The sequence below is a fragment of the Aotus nancymaae genome, unplaced genomic scaffold, assembly GCF_030222135.1.
Source record: "Aotus nancymaae isolate 86718 unplaced genomic scaffold, 86718_ANA_hifiasm-v0.15.2.pri h1tg000057l, whole genome shotgun sequence".
NCBI lineage: Eukaryota > Metazoa > Chordata > Mammalia > Primates > Aotidae > Aotus > Aotus nancymaae.
Genome location: NW_026988471.1, coordinates 61,473,722 through 61,488,593, shown reverse-complemented (window position 1 = coordinate 61,488,593; position 14,872 = coordinate 61,473,722). Strand labels below are relative to the sequence as shown.

Sequence of the window (14,872 nt, the reverse complement as noted above, 5' to 3'; positions counted from 1 at the left end):
TGGAAGCATTCCCTTTGAAATCTGGCACTAGACAAGGATGCCCTCTCTCACCACTCCTCTTCAATATAGTACTGGAAGTTCTAGCCAGAGAAATCAGGCAAGAAAAAGAAATAAAGGGTATTCAAATAGGAAAGAAGGAAGTCAAATTGTCTCTATTTGCAGATGACATGATTGTATATCTAGAAGACCCCATCGTCTCAGCCCAAAATCTCCTGAAACTGATAAGCAACTTCAGCAAAGTCTCAGGATACAAAATCAATGTGGAAAAATCACAAGCATTCCTATACACCAATAACAGACTTCAAGAGAGCCAAATCAAGAACGAACTGCCATTCACAATTGCTACAAAGAGAATCAAATACCTAGGAATACAACTAACAAGGAACGTAAAGGACCTCTTCAAGGAGAACTACAAACCACTGCTCAACGAAATAAGAGAGGACACAAACAGATGGAGAAACATTCCATGTTCATGGTTAGGAAGAATCAATATTGTGAAAATGGCCATACTCCCCAAAGTAATTTACAGATTCAATGCTATCCCCATCAAGCTACCAATGACCTTCTTCACAGAACTCAAAAAAACCACCTTAAACTTCATATGGAACCAAAAGAGAGCCCGCATAGCCAAGTCAATTCTAAGCAAAAAGAACAAAGCAGGAGGCATCACACTACCGGACTTCAAACTATACCACAAGGCTACAGTAATCAAAACAGCATGGTACTGGTACCAAAACAGAGATATAGACCAATGGAACAGAACAGAGGCCTCGGAGGCAACACAACGTATCTACAACCATCCGAACTTTGACAAACCTGATAAAAACAAACAATGGGGAAAGGATTCCCTGTTCAATAAGTGGTGTTGGGAAAACTGGCTAGCCATATGCAGAAAGCAGAAACCGGACCCCTTCCTGACACCTTACACTAAAATTAACTCCAGATGGATTAAAGCCTTAAACATAAGACCTAAAACCATAAAAACCCTAAAAGAAAACCTAGGCAAAAACATTCAGGACATAAGCGTAGGCAAGGACTTCATGACCAAAACACCAAAAGCATTGGCACCAAAACCCAAAATAGACAAATGGGACCTAATCAAACTCCACAGCTTCTGCACAGCAAAAGAAACAGTTATTAAAGTTAATTGGCAACCAACAGAATGGGAAAAAATTTTTGCAGCCTACCCATCTGACAAAGGGCTGATATTCAGAATTTACAAAGAACTAAAACAGATTTACAAGAAAAAAGCAAACAAGCCCATTCAAAAGTGGGTGAAGGATATGAACAGATACTTTATAAAAGAAGACATACACAGGGTCAACAAACATATGAAAAAATGCTCATCATCACTGGTCATTAGAGAAATGCAAATCAAAACTACATTGAGATACCATCTCACGCCAGTTAGAATGGTGATCATTAAAAAATCTGGAGACAACAGATGCTGGAGAGGATGTGGAGAAATAAGAACACTTTTACACTCTTGGTGGGAGTGTAAATTAGTTCAGCCATTGTGGAAGACAGTGTGGCGATTCCTCAAGGACCTAGACATAGAAATTCCATTTGACCCAGCAATCCCATTACTGGGTATATATCCAAAGGATTATAAATCGTTCTACTATAAGGACACATGCACACCAATGTTCATTGCAGCACAGTTTACAATAGCAAAGACCTGGAACCAACCCAAATGCCCATCGATGATAGACTGGACAGGGAAAATGTGGCACATATACACCATGGAATATCATGCAGCCATCAAAAACAATGAGTTCGCGTCCTTTGTAGGGACATGGACGAACCTGGAAACCATCATTCTCAGCAAACTGACACAAGAACACAAAATCAAACACCGCATGTTCTCACTCATAGACGGGTGTTGAACAATGAGAACACACGGACACAGGGAGGGGAGCACTATACACTGGGATCTGTTGGGGGGGAGGCGTCGGGTGGAGAGTTGGGGAGAGATAGCATAGGGAGAAACATCACATATAGGTGAAGGGGAAGAAGGCAGCAAATCACACTGCCACGTGTGCATCTATGCAACAATCTTGCATGTTTTTCACATGTACCCCGAAACGCAATAAAAATAAATAAATAAAAAATAATTTACTTATGTTAAACTCATTTAATCTACATAAGAACCATATGATGTTCTTCTACTATTCATTCATTCACTCATTCATTCACTCATTCACTCAGGGCCTAGAACAGTGCCACTCTCTGCCAAGCACTGATCTAGGCGCTGGAGGAGTGAAAAACAATCTGTTTGGGGGAACTTACAGCATAGTAGGAAGAAACGCAAACAAAACAAGCAAAATATAAGATATGTTAGGTAGAGGTAAGTGCTCTGGTGAAAGGAAAAAGTAGGAAAGAAGAATGGGGAGTAAGAAAAGGTAATATTTTTCAATAGGGTGATCAGAGAAGACTTCATTGGAAGATGTCACTTGAGAGAAGGCCAAAAAAAGGTAAAGAAATCAGACAGGTAAATACATGAAAAGAGCTTTCTGTGGAGAAAACACAGTAACTAGAAAGGTGTAGAGGCATTAAATTACAAAGAGGGCAATGTAGCTGGAACAGAGTGGTCAAGCGGAGAGTAGTAGGACACGAGGCCAGAGAAATAAAGGAGGGTCCAATTATATAAGGCTCTGGTAGGTCATTGCAAAGATATTGGCTTATATTTTGAGTGAAATGGGAAGCCACTGGAGGGTTTTAAGCAGAGTAGTGACAATCTAAGTTATGTTTCAACAGACTCATATTGGCTAATGTTTTGAGAACAGTCTCCAAACATAAGAGAGAAATAGATCAATTAAGAAGAAGCTACTGCAATAATCCAAGGAAGATGTGATGGTTACTTGGCTTGGGGTGCTAGAAAAGTGGTACAAAGTATCCGGATTCTGGGAATCTTTTTATATTTTCTAGGTAAAGTCCACAAGATGTGCTGTCTGATTGTAAAAGACAGAGAAAGTAGCCAAGGCTGATTCTAAGGCTTTTACCTTTTAGTTACTAGAAGAAAAGAATTACTATTAACACATAGGAGGCAGGACTGTAGGAAGGACAAGTTTGGGAAATAAGTTCAGAAGCTCAGTTTCAAACACATTAAATATGAGTTGCCTATTAGATATTCAAGGGTGGATATTCAAATAGGCAAGTGGATTATGTGTCTGGAGCTGCAAATTTGAGGATAGCATGTAAATAGGTAATACTTTAAAGTTTAAGAATATAGATAATACCAAGGGAGTGAGTACAGATAAAGAATATAAAGATCCAAAGACTAAGCCTCAGAGCACAACATTAAGCAAGTCAAGAAAATGAAGAAGCCAGCAAAGGCCCATCAGCTGAGGCAAAAGTAAAGTATGTGGTATCCTGGAAGTCTAGTGATAAGAATGTTTCAAGAAGAGAACAATCACCTGTGCCAAATGTTGATGACAAGTCAAACAGAATGAGGCCCGAAAAATGGTCACTGGGTTTAACAAAGGAGAAGCCATAAGTAAGGCCAGGTACAGTGGCTGATCCCTGGAATCCCAGCTACTCAGGAGTCTGAGGTGGGAGGATAGCTTGAGCCCAGGAGTAACAGTTCGAGAAGCCATTAATAACTTTACAAGAGCAGTTTCAGTAAAGTGATGAGAACAAAGACCTGACTGGAATGAATTTAATAAAGAATGGGAGGAAAGAAATTGAAGAGAGCAAATATGCTCAACTCCTTTGAGGTGTTTTGCTGAAAGGAAAAGAAACAGGTTGGCACTAGAGGGGAAAATAGTGGCAGAAGAGAATTTTAAGAAAAGAAAAATATTTATGCTGATGGGAAATATTCAGTGGAGAGGGAAAATTTAATGATGCAGAAGAGAGAAGGGAGAATTGCTAGAGTAATGTCCTTAACAGTATACGATGAGACAGACTGATCTTTCCTGGCAGCATAGACCATTCTTCCATAATGACAGAAAAAGAAGTTAGAGCATACGAGTGCAGATGCAAGTCAGGCAGCAGATTTAACAGATTGGGAAACTGAGGGACAAACTTGCCCAAGACCACACAGAAAGTAAGAGCAGAATTTGGATTTGAACCTGGGCCAAGGAACTGAGAAGGGATCAAGATTAGGTAAACTTAGGTCCACGCAAATCTTATCACATCTTACTAGTTAAAATGCCAGCAGAAGATACCAGTTTAACAGTGTACACCAAATCCAACTTATGAATTATCAATAATTATCTCTCTATACTGTTTCTATCGCCACCCTATCACAAAACTTCAGGTAGAGAGATGGAAGTAGAGACTCATCACGAGACTTAGTATACCATAGTGAAAGGTACAGAACAAAGTTTTCTTGATTAAAAAACCTCTCTCCAGAGATTCCTCTAGTCCCCTGCCTATTTTCATGTCTGTTGAGAGCCCTGAAACAAAAACTCCACAAAGTAAACAATCTCCATTTTGAAAAGTAAATTTCTGTGCAACCTAGATAATCAATCAAAACTCCACTCTACATACTTGATTCTGAAAACTTATAACAACCTCAACTCTTATGGTTAATCAAGATATTTTTCTGGTCTCTTCAAGCTTCCCATAATTAAATTTTTATAGTTTCCCCATGCAGTAAAAATATAAGAAAAAGTATATAATCACTGAACCTTTCTAATCATCCACAGCAGAAAAGACAGGATATTTATAAAATTCTCAATGAAAAATACCCATCAGATTTTCAGACCTGAAGATATCCTTAGATCTAATTCAAATCTGGATAAGGAAATTGAAGCAAGCAAAGAGTAAATGGTTTGCATGAACTCATACTAGTAACCAGGAGGAGAACCCAGACTCTGTGACTCAGAGTTCTTCACCTAACCCATATCATGCACTGCTCTATCCCTGATTCGCACAGTAGTCAAGAAAATAGTCTTCTATCCCTTAGGACTTAATATTTCTGCGTTTGACAAAGAGATCAAAAGTCGGAAAAACAGGGAATATGAAGACCTTCTAACAACTGGGCAGAGTTAGGAGATGGTAGTTTCAGATAATTTCCTCAGGTATCCTAAAGCTTTATTCTCTAAATCCTCAGTCTTGGATCAGGGAATAGTAATTAGACAACTGCTGAACAAACAAAAATACAATCTGCTTTACAAACTAAAGTCTTTTTATTACGATTAATAAAAGGAGACATAAGTACACTAGTTCCTAAGTTGCTAGTATACTGCTACTTTCTTAACCATTCTATCCAGCAACTCTTCCAACAAAAAGGCCCAACCTAGTTCTGTTTTTTTGATATTCTTTCTGGAGCTGTACAACCTGGCTTGAGTTAAGACAGTATAATAGTATCAATTAGTCTAGCTAAATAGCTGACAATGAGTACAGTCAGGGCCAGCTTTCTATCATTTAGATAATTATTATATACAATTGACCTTTGAACAACACAGGTTTGAACAGCACAGTTCCACTTATATGCAGATTTTTTTTCAACCAAATGCAGATCAAAAACAGTGTGTGGAAGATGCAAAACCTGCATATGTGGAGGGCTGACTGTTCATATATGCAAGTCCCACAAGGCCAACTTCAGGACTTTACATGCAGATTTCAGCATATATAGGGGTCCTGGAACCAATCCCCCATGTATACCTAGGGACAACTGTACTAGTAGAAAACAGAGAATCAGTAAGCTTTACCAGAGAAGAAACCAAGGACATACAAAGTGGCAAACATGACAGAAAAATAGTGTTACTATTTTCTAAGAATTTACTACAACTTCTACCTCAAACCGTGGTAATTTAAGAATCTGAAGCTAGAAAAAGAATGACAAGTCTAGTACCGCTAACTAGAAACAGTTATGGCAATAAATATCCAATTGTACTAACCCACAGAGACATTAATTTAGGTTTTTAAGAGGTTGATATAGGAAAAAGCACACCACTGGCCAGGCACGGTGGCTCACACCTATAATTCCAGCACTTTGGGAGGCTGAGTCAGGTGGATCACTTGAGGTCAAGAGTTTGAGACCCAGTCTGGCCAACATGGTGAAACCCTGTCTCTACTAAAAATACAAAGATTAGCCAGGCATGATGGTGGGTGCCTGTTAATCCCAGCTATTTGGGAGGCTGAGGAAGGAGAATCGCTTGAACCCAGGAGGTAGAGGTTACAGTGAGTCAAGATCACTCCACTGCACTCCAGCCTAGGCAACAGAGCAAGACTTCATCTCAAAAAAAAAGAAAAAGCACACCATATTGGCAAACATCAGCACTACGAGAACCCTGATCAGTTTTCATTCTGAGTAACAGAAAGGATTTCCCTGTAAAATAAGTAGGAACTGGAATACATGTACAGCCATTTGGCTCCTTAGTATAGTTAGGAAGGGCAGATTATTTAATCATCTGCCAATATCTTAATACAGCTAATGGCAGAACAAATTAGGATACATTATCCTGGTCCCCATATACCCCATCTCTGCAAAAAAACAAAAATTAGCCGAGCATGATGGTGCATGCCTCCTGAGCTGACTGGGAAGCTGAGGTTGGAGGATCACCTGAGCCCAGGGAGGTCGAAGCTGCAGTGCTGTGATCATACCACTGCACTCTAGCCTGGGCAATCAGTAAGATCCTATCTTAAACTATATATATATTTTTTCTGACCAATAGTTGCAGAGATTTGTTCCTCCTACCTGAGTTCAATGGAACTCACGTAGTACGATTGGTACAGCAAGTAATGAATATTTTAAAGGAAAAGCATCAGAAAGCAGAAAGCTTTCAGAATAAAAAGTGGTTCTAGTCTTTAGATTTAATGTAACTGATAGCTAACTTAGCAGCTGAAAACAAATGGTTTTCAATAATTCTGAATGTCATGGATCTTGTTCTCAGGATTTTTTTTTAAGTTGCTTAACTTTTACAATAATATAATCAGTTCCTTCATAGTTTCTGGAACTTATTTTTATTTCCCTATTTAGCTTATTATGTACAATTTATAAAAAGGCATTTTCTTTTCTTTTTTTTTTTTGAAATAAAGTTTCACTTTTGATGCCCAGGCCAGAGTGTGACGGCACAATTTTGGCTCATTGGAACCTCCACTACCTGGGTTCAAGCTATTCTCCTGCCTTGGCCTCCCGAGTACCTGGGATTACAAGCATGTGCCACCACAGCCAGCTAATTTGGTATTTGTAGTAGAGATGGGGTTTTACCATGTTGGTCAGGCTGGTCTCAAGCTCCTGACCTCAGGTGATCCACCTGCCTTGGCCTCCCAAAGTGCTGGGATTACAGGCATGAACCACCGCACTCAGCCTAAAACAGCATTTTCAGAAATACATGAACATACTGCATCATGCTAACTTTTCACAAGAATTACATCTATATTTCAAGAGCAAGCACAATGATTCTAAAGTATTCAGGAAAGATTTTAAAATACTAGGAGCATTACAAATGGAAAATGTATCCAATAAGAAGTAATTTCTTCTAGAAAATATTATATTCTGATAAAATTAACCTGTAGCCTCATATGTTTGCATTCTGGATTCAAACAATGTTTAAAACAATATAAAAAAGAATCTGGACCCAACAGAGAAGTTATTTGACTTCCAATCTTTTCAATGTAAATGCAATGAAATAAAAAAGCATACCAAACATCAAATATAGGTCTTTTTTTTTTTTTTTTTGTAGAAATGGGGTTTCACCATTTCGCCCAGGCTGGTCTTGAACTCCTGGGTTCCAGTGATCTACCTGCCTCAGCCTCCCAAAGTGCTGGAATTACAGGCATGAACCACTGCACCTGGCCAGGGTATTCTTGATTGACCTATAATCTAATGTATTTAATTATGTTTCATCATTTTCTCTTAAGAAATAATTGCTATCTAATTATTTTTCAAACCCTGAATGTGGCATTCAAGCTAATTATTAAGAGAGATAAATTGTTTTTTGTTGAGAGCTAAAAAAATTTAGAGGCTATTTTTAAAATTTATAGGTCTATTCATATCCACCTATTATACTTAGTGGATAAACTTATATTGATCCTTTCCACAAAAGCTTATATTGACCAACAGATGCTATATTTCTTTTAGAACTTTTCTCATATGTTAATGGTAAGAAAGTATTCAAATTATAATGCTCCCAAACTATAAATGTATGCTTTAAAGATGCTGCTGCTCAAGATGTGAGGCAACTGAATGTTTTCTATATTGCTGGTAGGACTGCTTGGCAATTTCCTTTTTTTTTTTTTGAGATGGAGTCTTGCTCTTATTGCCCAGGCTGGAGTGCAATGGTGCAGTTTCGGCTCACCGCAACCTCCACCTCCCGGGTTCAAGTGATTCTCCTGCCCCAGCCTTCTGAGCAGCTGGGATTACAGGTGCCCGCCACCACGCCCAGCTAATTTTTTGTATTTTTAGTAGAGATGGGGTTTCACTATGTTGGTCAGGCTAGTCACAAACTCCTGACCTGAGGCAATCCACCTGCCTTGGCCTCCCAAAGTGCTAGGATTACAGGGGTGAGCCACTGCGCCCAGCCAGCAATTTCTTTTAAGTTAAAAATGAACCTATCCTGTTACCAGGTTATGCCTTTCCTTGGGATATACCCAAGATAAAAATATTTTTCCTCAAAGATACTTGTACAATAATGTCTATAGCAGCCTTATTCACAAGAGTAAAAAAACTGGGAAAAAAAACCAAATGTTCATCAAAAGAGGAAGAGACAATCAAATTGTAGCATATTCACTTGGTGGAATACTACTTAGCAATAAACAAACTACCAAAACACAAAACAGCATGAATAAATCTCAAAAACATTACATTAAGCAAAAGAAGCCTGACTGTACTACTGTACTATTTTACATGAAATTCAAGAACAAGAAACACTAGCGTATGGTGACAATAAATCAAAACAATGATCATCTTTGAGGGTTGGGAACTGGCTAGAAGAGGAACAAAAGAAAAATGTGATGAAAACAGTCTGTATCTTTACAGAAGAGGTAATTATACAAACATACATATTGATCAAAGCCCATTACGTGTAATATACAGATCTTAATTATCAAAATTTACATACGTGTAATACACAGATCTTAATTATAAAATTATATATTTTTTAAATATATAAATTATTTTTATATATAATTTTATAATTAAGATCTGTGTATTACACATATATTTTAGCTCATATTACATATGTAATTATAAAAATTTTATAACTATAAAATTAAGATCTGTGTATTACACATATGTAAGTTTTAGCTCAATAAAAATAAAAAACTTGAAAAGATGCCATAAATTAAAAAAAATGTAAATTTAGAAAATCATAGAATTTCAATTAAAACTAATAAAGTTTTCTTTATACAGGTCTACTTGTAGAAAAACCAACCTCAATTAATATTCTTGTGGTCATTGTATACTAATAAAAAAATACTCATATTTATTTATAGAACAGAATTTTGTTTGTTTTTTAGAGACACAGTCTCACTCTGTCATCCAGGCTGGAGTGCAGTGGCACAGTCTTAGCTCACTAAAACCTCAAACTTCTGGGCTCAGGCGATCCTCCCACCTCAACCTCTTGAGTAGCTGATGCATCACCACACTTGGCTAACTTGTTTTTGTTTTTGTAGAGACAGGGTCTCACTATGTTTCTCAGGCTGGTCTTAAATTCCTACCCTCAAGTGATCCTCTTGCCTTGGCCTCCCAAAGTGCCAGGATTACAGGCATTAGGACAGAATCTGGCCAGGACAGAATTTTGAAAGTATCTGTGGAACTGTTATTGAACATTATAAAATTCTGTTCCACTCCCCACAAACAAAAGTATCAGTACAAAAAGAAATTAAAACCTTTAAAAATCCAACTCTTCTTCTGCAACCCAGCAACAGACTCCAATAACTTATAACTCCTTAAGTGTGCCCTAACTTCGTCACCTTGTAATCTAAACAAATTAATCTCAGGTACAATTTTGTAAGTGGTACTTGTTTAATCATTAATTCTTAACACCGTAGTACAGCGAAATTACATAACTATTATGTTGTTCAAGTCAGTCCATTTTTGTTGCTGTAACAATATGCCACAGACTGAGTAATAAGGAGCAGAAATTTATTTTCTCACAGTTCTAAGGGCTTCCAGTTCAAGACCAAGGCATCAGCATCTGGTGAGAGCCTTCTTAGTGCATCCTCATGTGGCAGAAGGATGCCTAATTTAATTCATATAAGGGAGAAGTCCTTACCCTAATCACTTTTTAAAGGCCCCATCTTCTTATATTAGGCTGGTGCAAAAGTAACTGCAGTTTTGCTATTACTTTTAAGGCAAAACCACAATTACTTTTGTACCAACCTATATGATTACATTGGTAACACCTGATTTTTGGAGAGGCCACATTCAAACCATAGCAATTACCAAATCCAAGATCATAACTCAGGTATCTGGCTTCCATTTTAAGAACAAGCAGTTAAAAGATTACCGCATTTGATCAATCCATTTTCAGTAGATAATCAAGAAAAAAAAAAAGAAACATCAAGTAATGTTTTAAAATATTCTACACTAGAACCAGAGCAGTTTGCTAATTTGAATTCAATATTTAGGTAAGAAATTTAGAAAATACACTAACCTTAGAAGACTTCCTTCGGCTTCTTCTTGTCCAAACTACCACCAGTTTATCTGGTTGCCTGCCAAACAGAAAAAAAGTTAAAACACAATTCATCTTAAATCAAATTAATAAAGTTTCATTTTAGCGCCTTTAAAAGGGCAAAAATGTCATCTGCTTTAGATTACATAGAGCAGTTACTGTTACAATAAAGCTCTATTGAACATAGATGTTGACTACATATGTGACCTAATTTGCATAACTAATATTTCCTCCATATTCTTTTCTAACAATACTTTAGCAAATTAATTTACAGGGACAAACCAAGTAAAATGATATATTTACAACTGGTTACTATTTTAAAAAGAAAAAAGCACACACATATCCTCTCCAAAAATTAATACCATACTTCTAACACAGTATCCATCCCCTTTAATGTGAAGTAAATAAGCATAAACAGGGTACTTCCAAAATAATTTAAATCTATGAATTCACTACTTTTGCATCTCTATATCTCATGAACAATACTTGTGGTTTTTAAAACACTATAGACAATCATCTCAATTATCTTCATTAAAAATAATATAGTAGTGAAACCTAATACACCTAAGTTCTCTTTTGTTCTTAGGAAAAGCATCAAGATTATGATTATCAATTATTTTACTTAAATTTTCATTTTAAAAAATCTTAGATAAAAGCTTCTTAACCAAGAAATGAAGGTCATACTCATCTTGGTGACCTTCACCACTTTCTATGTCCTATTCATTTTACACTAGAATCCCTTGCTTTCAGCAAATAACCTTTCCTTTTATTTCATTTAATTAAACACATATATACACACATAAAACACCTCCAGCCTTAAACTCCTCACTCAGTGATCCACCTACAAACCTATACTGCTATCTAGAGAGTTATACTAATGGAAAAGCAAACAACTGTTAAAAGAAAAACAAAAATAAAATAACTTGTTCAACACAGAAACCTGGACTAGGACAATTACAGTGAGTGAGGATGGGGTGCAGTATAACATGATAGATGGGGTTGGGAAGAAGGTATAATCAATGATGGCAAGTTAACAGGAGGAGAACAGTAGTCAACAACTGTAAGCTACCTCATTTGAAAACACTGATGGCTTGCCAGAACATTTTACCTAGATTACCACACTAACCTCTTCACTTATACTCTCATCTCCGCAGCTCTAGCCCAACTTCAACTCTGAAATTATATTTCAACAGTACTTTTATAGAAATGCTATCTTACAGTCTTTCCTTGTTTATCATCCTATGCTGGGCTCTTACATTGAAGGTACTACCAACTGGCCCTTGCAGGTTGTATTTTACAGGTTTACTTGACTGAAAGAGTATTCTATTTTATTTTAGTTTTAATTTAAACTCTTTTTAAAAGTTCTTATTTAAATGCCTATAAACAAGGCCTATGATGTCCAGATTATGAGCAACTTCAACACTACCAGCTGCTTTATACCTGACTACCCTCACTCTTTAAGATGATCTATCTAGACCCTATGTGCATTTGGCCCTGTGACACCCTTGATTCTCAACATGGCTTATAAGGCATTTCACTCACCACTTGACTCTGATCTATCTCTCTAGCTGTATAACCTGCAAATATCTCATAGGCATCTTCCTCTATAACCAACCCCTTAACACAAATTCCTTCAATTTCTTCACATCTTTGCAATGTTATAACCTTTAAAAAAAAAAACAACACCCAAAAAGACTTGCTCTTCCATTTTTCTACCTAGTAAACTCTTAATTGATCACTTTCTCTGTGAAACCTTGACCATTTCTCCTGTCATCTCCTGCCCCATCCCATATTCCAAACCTCAGAGTTAATTACACCTGTGTTCCCAATAATAACCTAGACACACCTCTATTTTCTATTTTAATACTCTGTGTACCTTGCATTGTAAGTATTTATTTTTATCTCTCCCACTAGACTGCACTATTTTATCAACCATATCTTATTTATCTTTATATTCCTAGCAACTAATGATCTAGTACAAGGTTGAGGTTCAATGAATATTTGGCACTGAATAAACCTTAAGTGTCATCCAGGGACTCCCAATTGGTTAATTATAATTGATGAGGTCCAACTGAAGCCAGTAGCTATATAATACACTATCTCTGCAACTCATACAAGCTTTGCAGGGATCCTCATCCTGGCTGCAAATTAAAATAAAACTTCTAGGGAAGCTTTTATAAATACTGATACCTAGGTTCCAGCCCTGAATAATCTGATTTATTTGGTCTGGTGTGCAGTTTTTTAAATTCCACAGGTTATTTTAAGGTGCAGCCAAGGCTGACAACCACTGTTTGACTTGAAACTTTAGTGAGGCACTACCTGCGATGGCAATGAGAGTGTCTCCCATACACAGCACCCTCCTAGTGCCACCTGAACCATGGCCTCATTCTAATGCTTAGCACCCTCCTGCCACTCAATGCATCTCACTGCTTCAGAAAACGAAAGCTTTTTAGCACAAAAAAGCAAGAAGGGTGGTCTCCTAACCTGTATGTATGCCTGATGTTCCAAGAATGTGTGACTTATTTAAGAATGTCCCCAGAGATGGCTAAACATTTTTGTGATTTTAAGTCATGTTCACATTTTAAATATCTACTAGAAATCGGTTCACCTTTTTATTACCAGGAACAAACTGAGGCAGAGTGTTCTAAATTAAAGAACTGCTGTGAGTTATTATTCTCAATAGAAGGGTACCAAGAACCACATGACTGGCTGTCCACAATTAATATTTTAAGCATTCATGCTACACTAGAAAAGACCCATTAAATATTTACTTATGTACTCCCAAGAGACCAGAGACAGGACAGTTGTGAGTGTTTTCTCCAACTACCAACAAACCTACAATTATATAACTTTCTATCAAAAACGTCAAGAAAACCTGATAGAGAGAATTTTTGAGATAATTCAACAATCACATATTTAACATCTCTATCCCATCACTTCAGTTTAGTCAGTACATAGATAGCCCTATATATTATACACACGAATTTTAATATATGACATATAAACATTTTACAGACATACACATAAAATGTATACAAAGTCATACTTCCTGTGAAATCTGTCTAAAGGGCTCCATCGGAAAATTTGAGGCCTTTTGGTGGGCTTGTTCAAGGAAGAAAATTGTGCATTTAAAAATACAGATTTAACACCTTCTATCCTATCTTCAAAGCCCTTAAAAAGGAACATCTTGAATCTGAAGGTGGCATGCTTTGTCTCAAATTGTGCTCTTAACATTAAATTCTGGAGAGGAAGAAAGAGGCTAGGAAAAAGGACAGGAGACAGCAGTGAAGAAAAGCAAAGAGGACTGGAGTGGAGAAGAGAGGAGAAGCTAAAAAGAGAGCTACAATATTCAGATTATAGAGCAAATTAGCTTGAGGTTTCCCTAGAATGCAACTAAGGCATGCCTTCCTCTTCACCACTAAGTGAGCTACTGTGTATGAAAACTAAGTTAAAGAAAAACATTTCTGGCTTAAATTTTAACTCCTTTACTCTTTTCCACTCTCTGATGTATGACACATGTGTGAGGTCAAACCGTAAAAGCCATGAGAAAAACCCAAAACCATCACATGAAAATCAGTCCTGTCACTTTCCAGAATCATAATAAGCATTCGACAAATATTTCACTGAACGCCTACTGTGTCCCTGGCACCATGCTGAGCAATGGAGATACAAAGATGAAAGAAAGATCCACTGGAAGTTCGTAATCTAGTGAGGAGACAGACCATTAAACCAACTACCCAGTCCACACACAACCCTGGAGAACATAGAGAAGATGAAAAGACCTTATACAGAAAAGAAGCTATTTATAAATATCTCAGGAAACAACATGAAAAGTGGCAGAAAGAACCTGCCTAACCACAGAGATTACTAGATTTAAAATTTGTAAAAACGATAATTTACAATGACACTTTCAATGTAAAGCCCAACAAAAGATGAGTGACTAATTACAGTAGGTCTATTTACTAGAAAATCACAGAGGCATTAAAAACATTTTCTGAGAACATTTGCAAACATAGGACAATGCTTAGGATATCATAGTCAGTTTATTTAATACAGATTTTAATTTTTGTACACTGTATAATAAAAGAAGAGCCAAGAGGAAATACCTCAAAATGCTATCTGTGTTTATTACTGGGAAGTAAAATTACGTGTCATTATCTTTTTCTGTATTTTCTACCCATGAATGTATATACTTTATGCTAGTGGGAGGTATTTAAATGTAGGGAGGGAGCTATTAAAAATAGATCAATTGCGGCAGGTCGCGGTGGCTCACGCCTGTAATCACAGCACTTTGGGAGGCTGAGGTG

At 37.0% G+C, this 14,872-nt stretch overlaps 1 protein-coding gene across 9 annotated transcripts in view; it reads right to left on the bottom strand.

Moving 5' to 3' along the window:
* The window catches only part of EHBP1 (EH domain binding protein 1), a 369,328-nt gene that overhangs the window by 271,481 nt on the left and 82,975 nt on the right, over nucleotides 1-14,872 (bottom strand). For all 9 annotated transcript variants that reach the window (XM_012477186.2, XM_012477187.2, XM_064364167.1 and 6 more), the window contains exon 3: nucleotides 10,548-10,605. In XM_012477186.2, coding sequence (XP_012332609.1) covers nucleotides 10,548-10,605 — 58 coding nt within the window. The remainder of the gene's footprint in view (nucleotides 1-10,547; nucleotides 10,606-14,872) is intronic.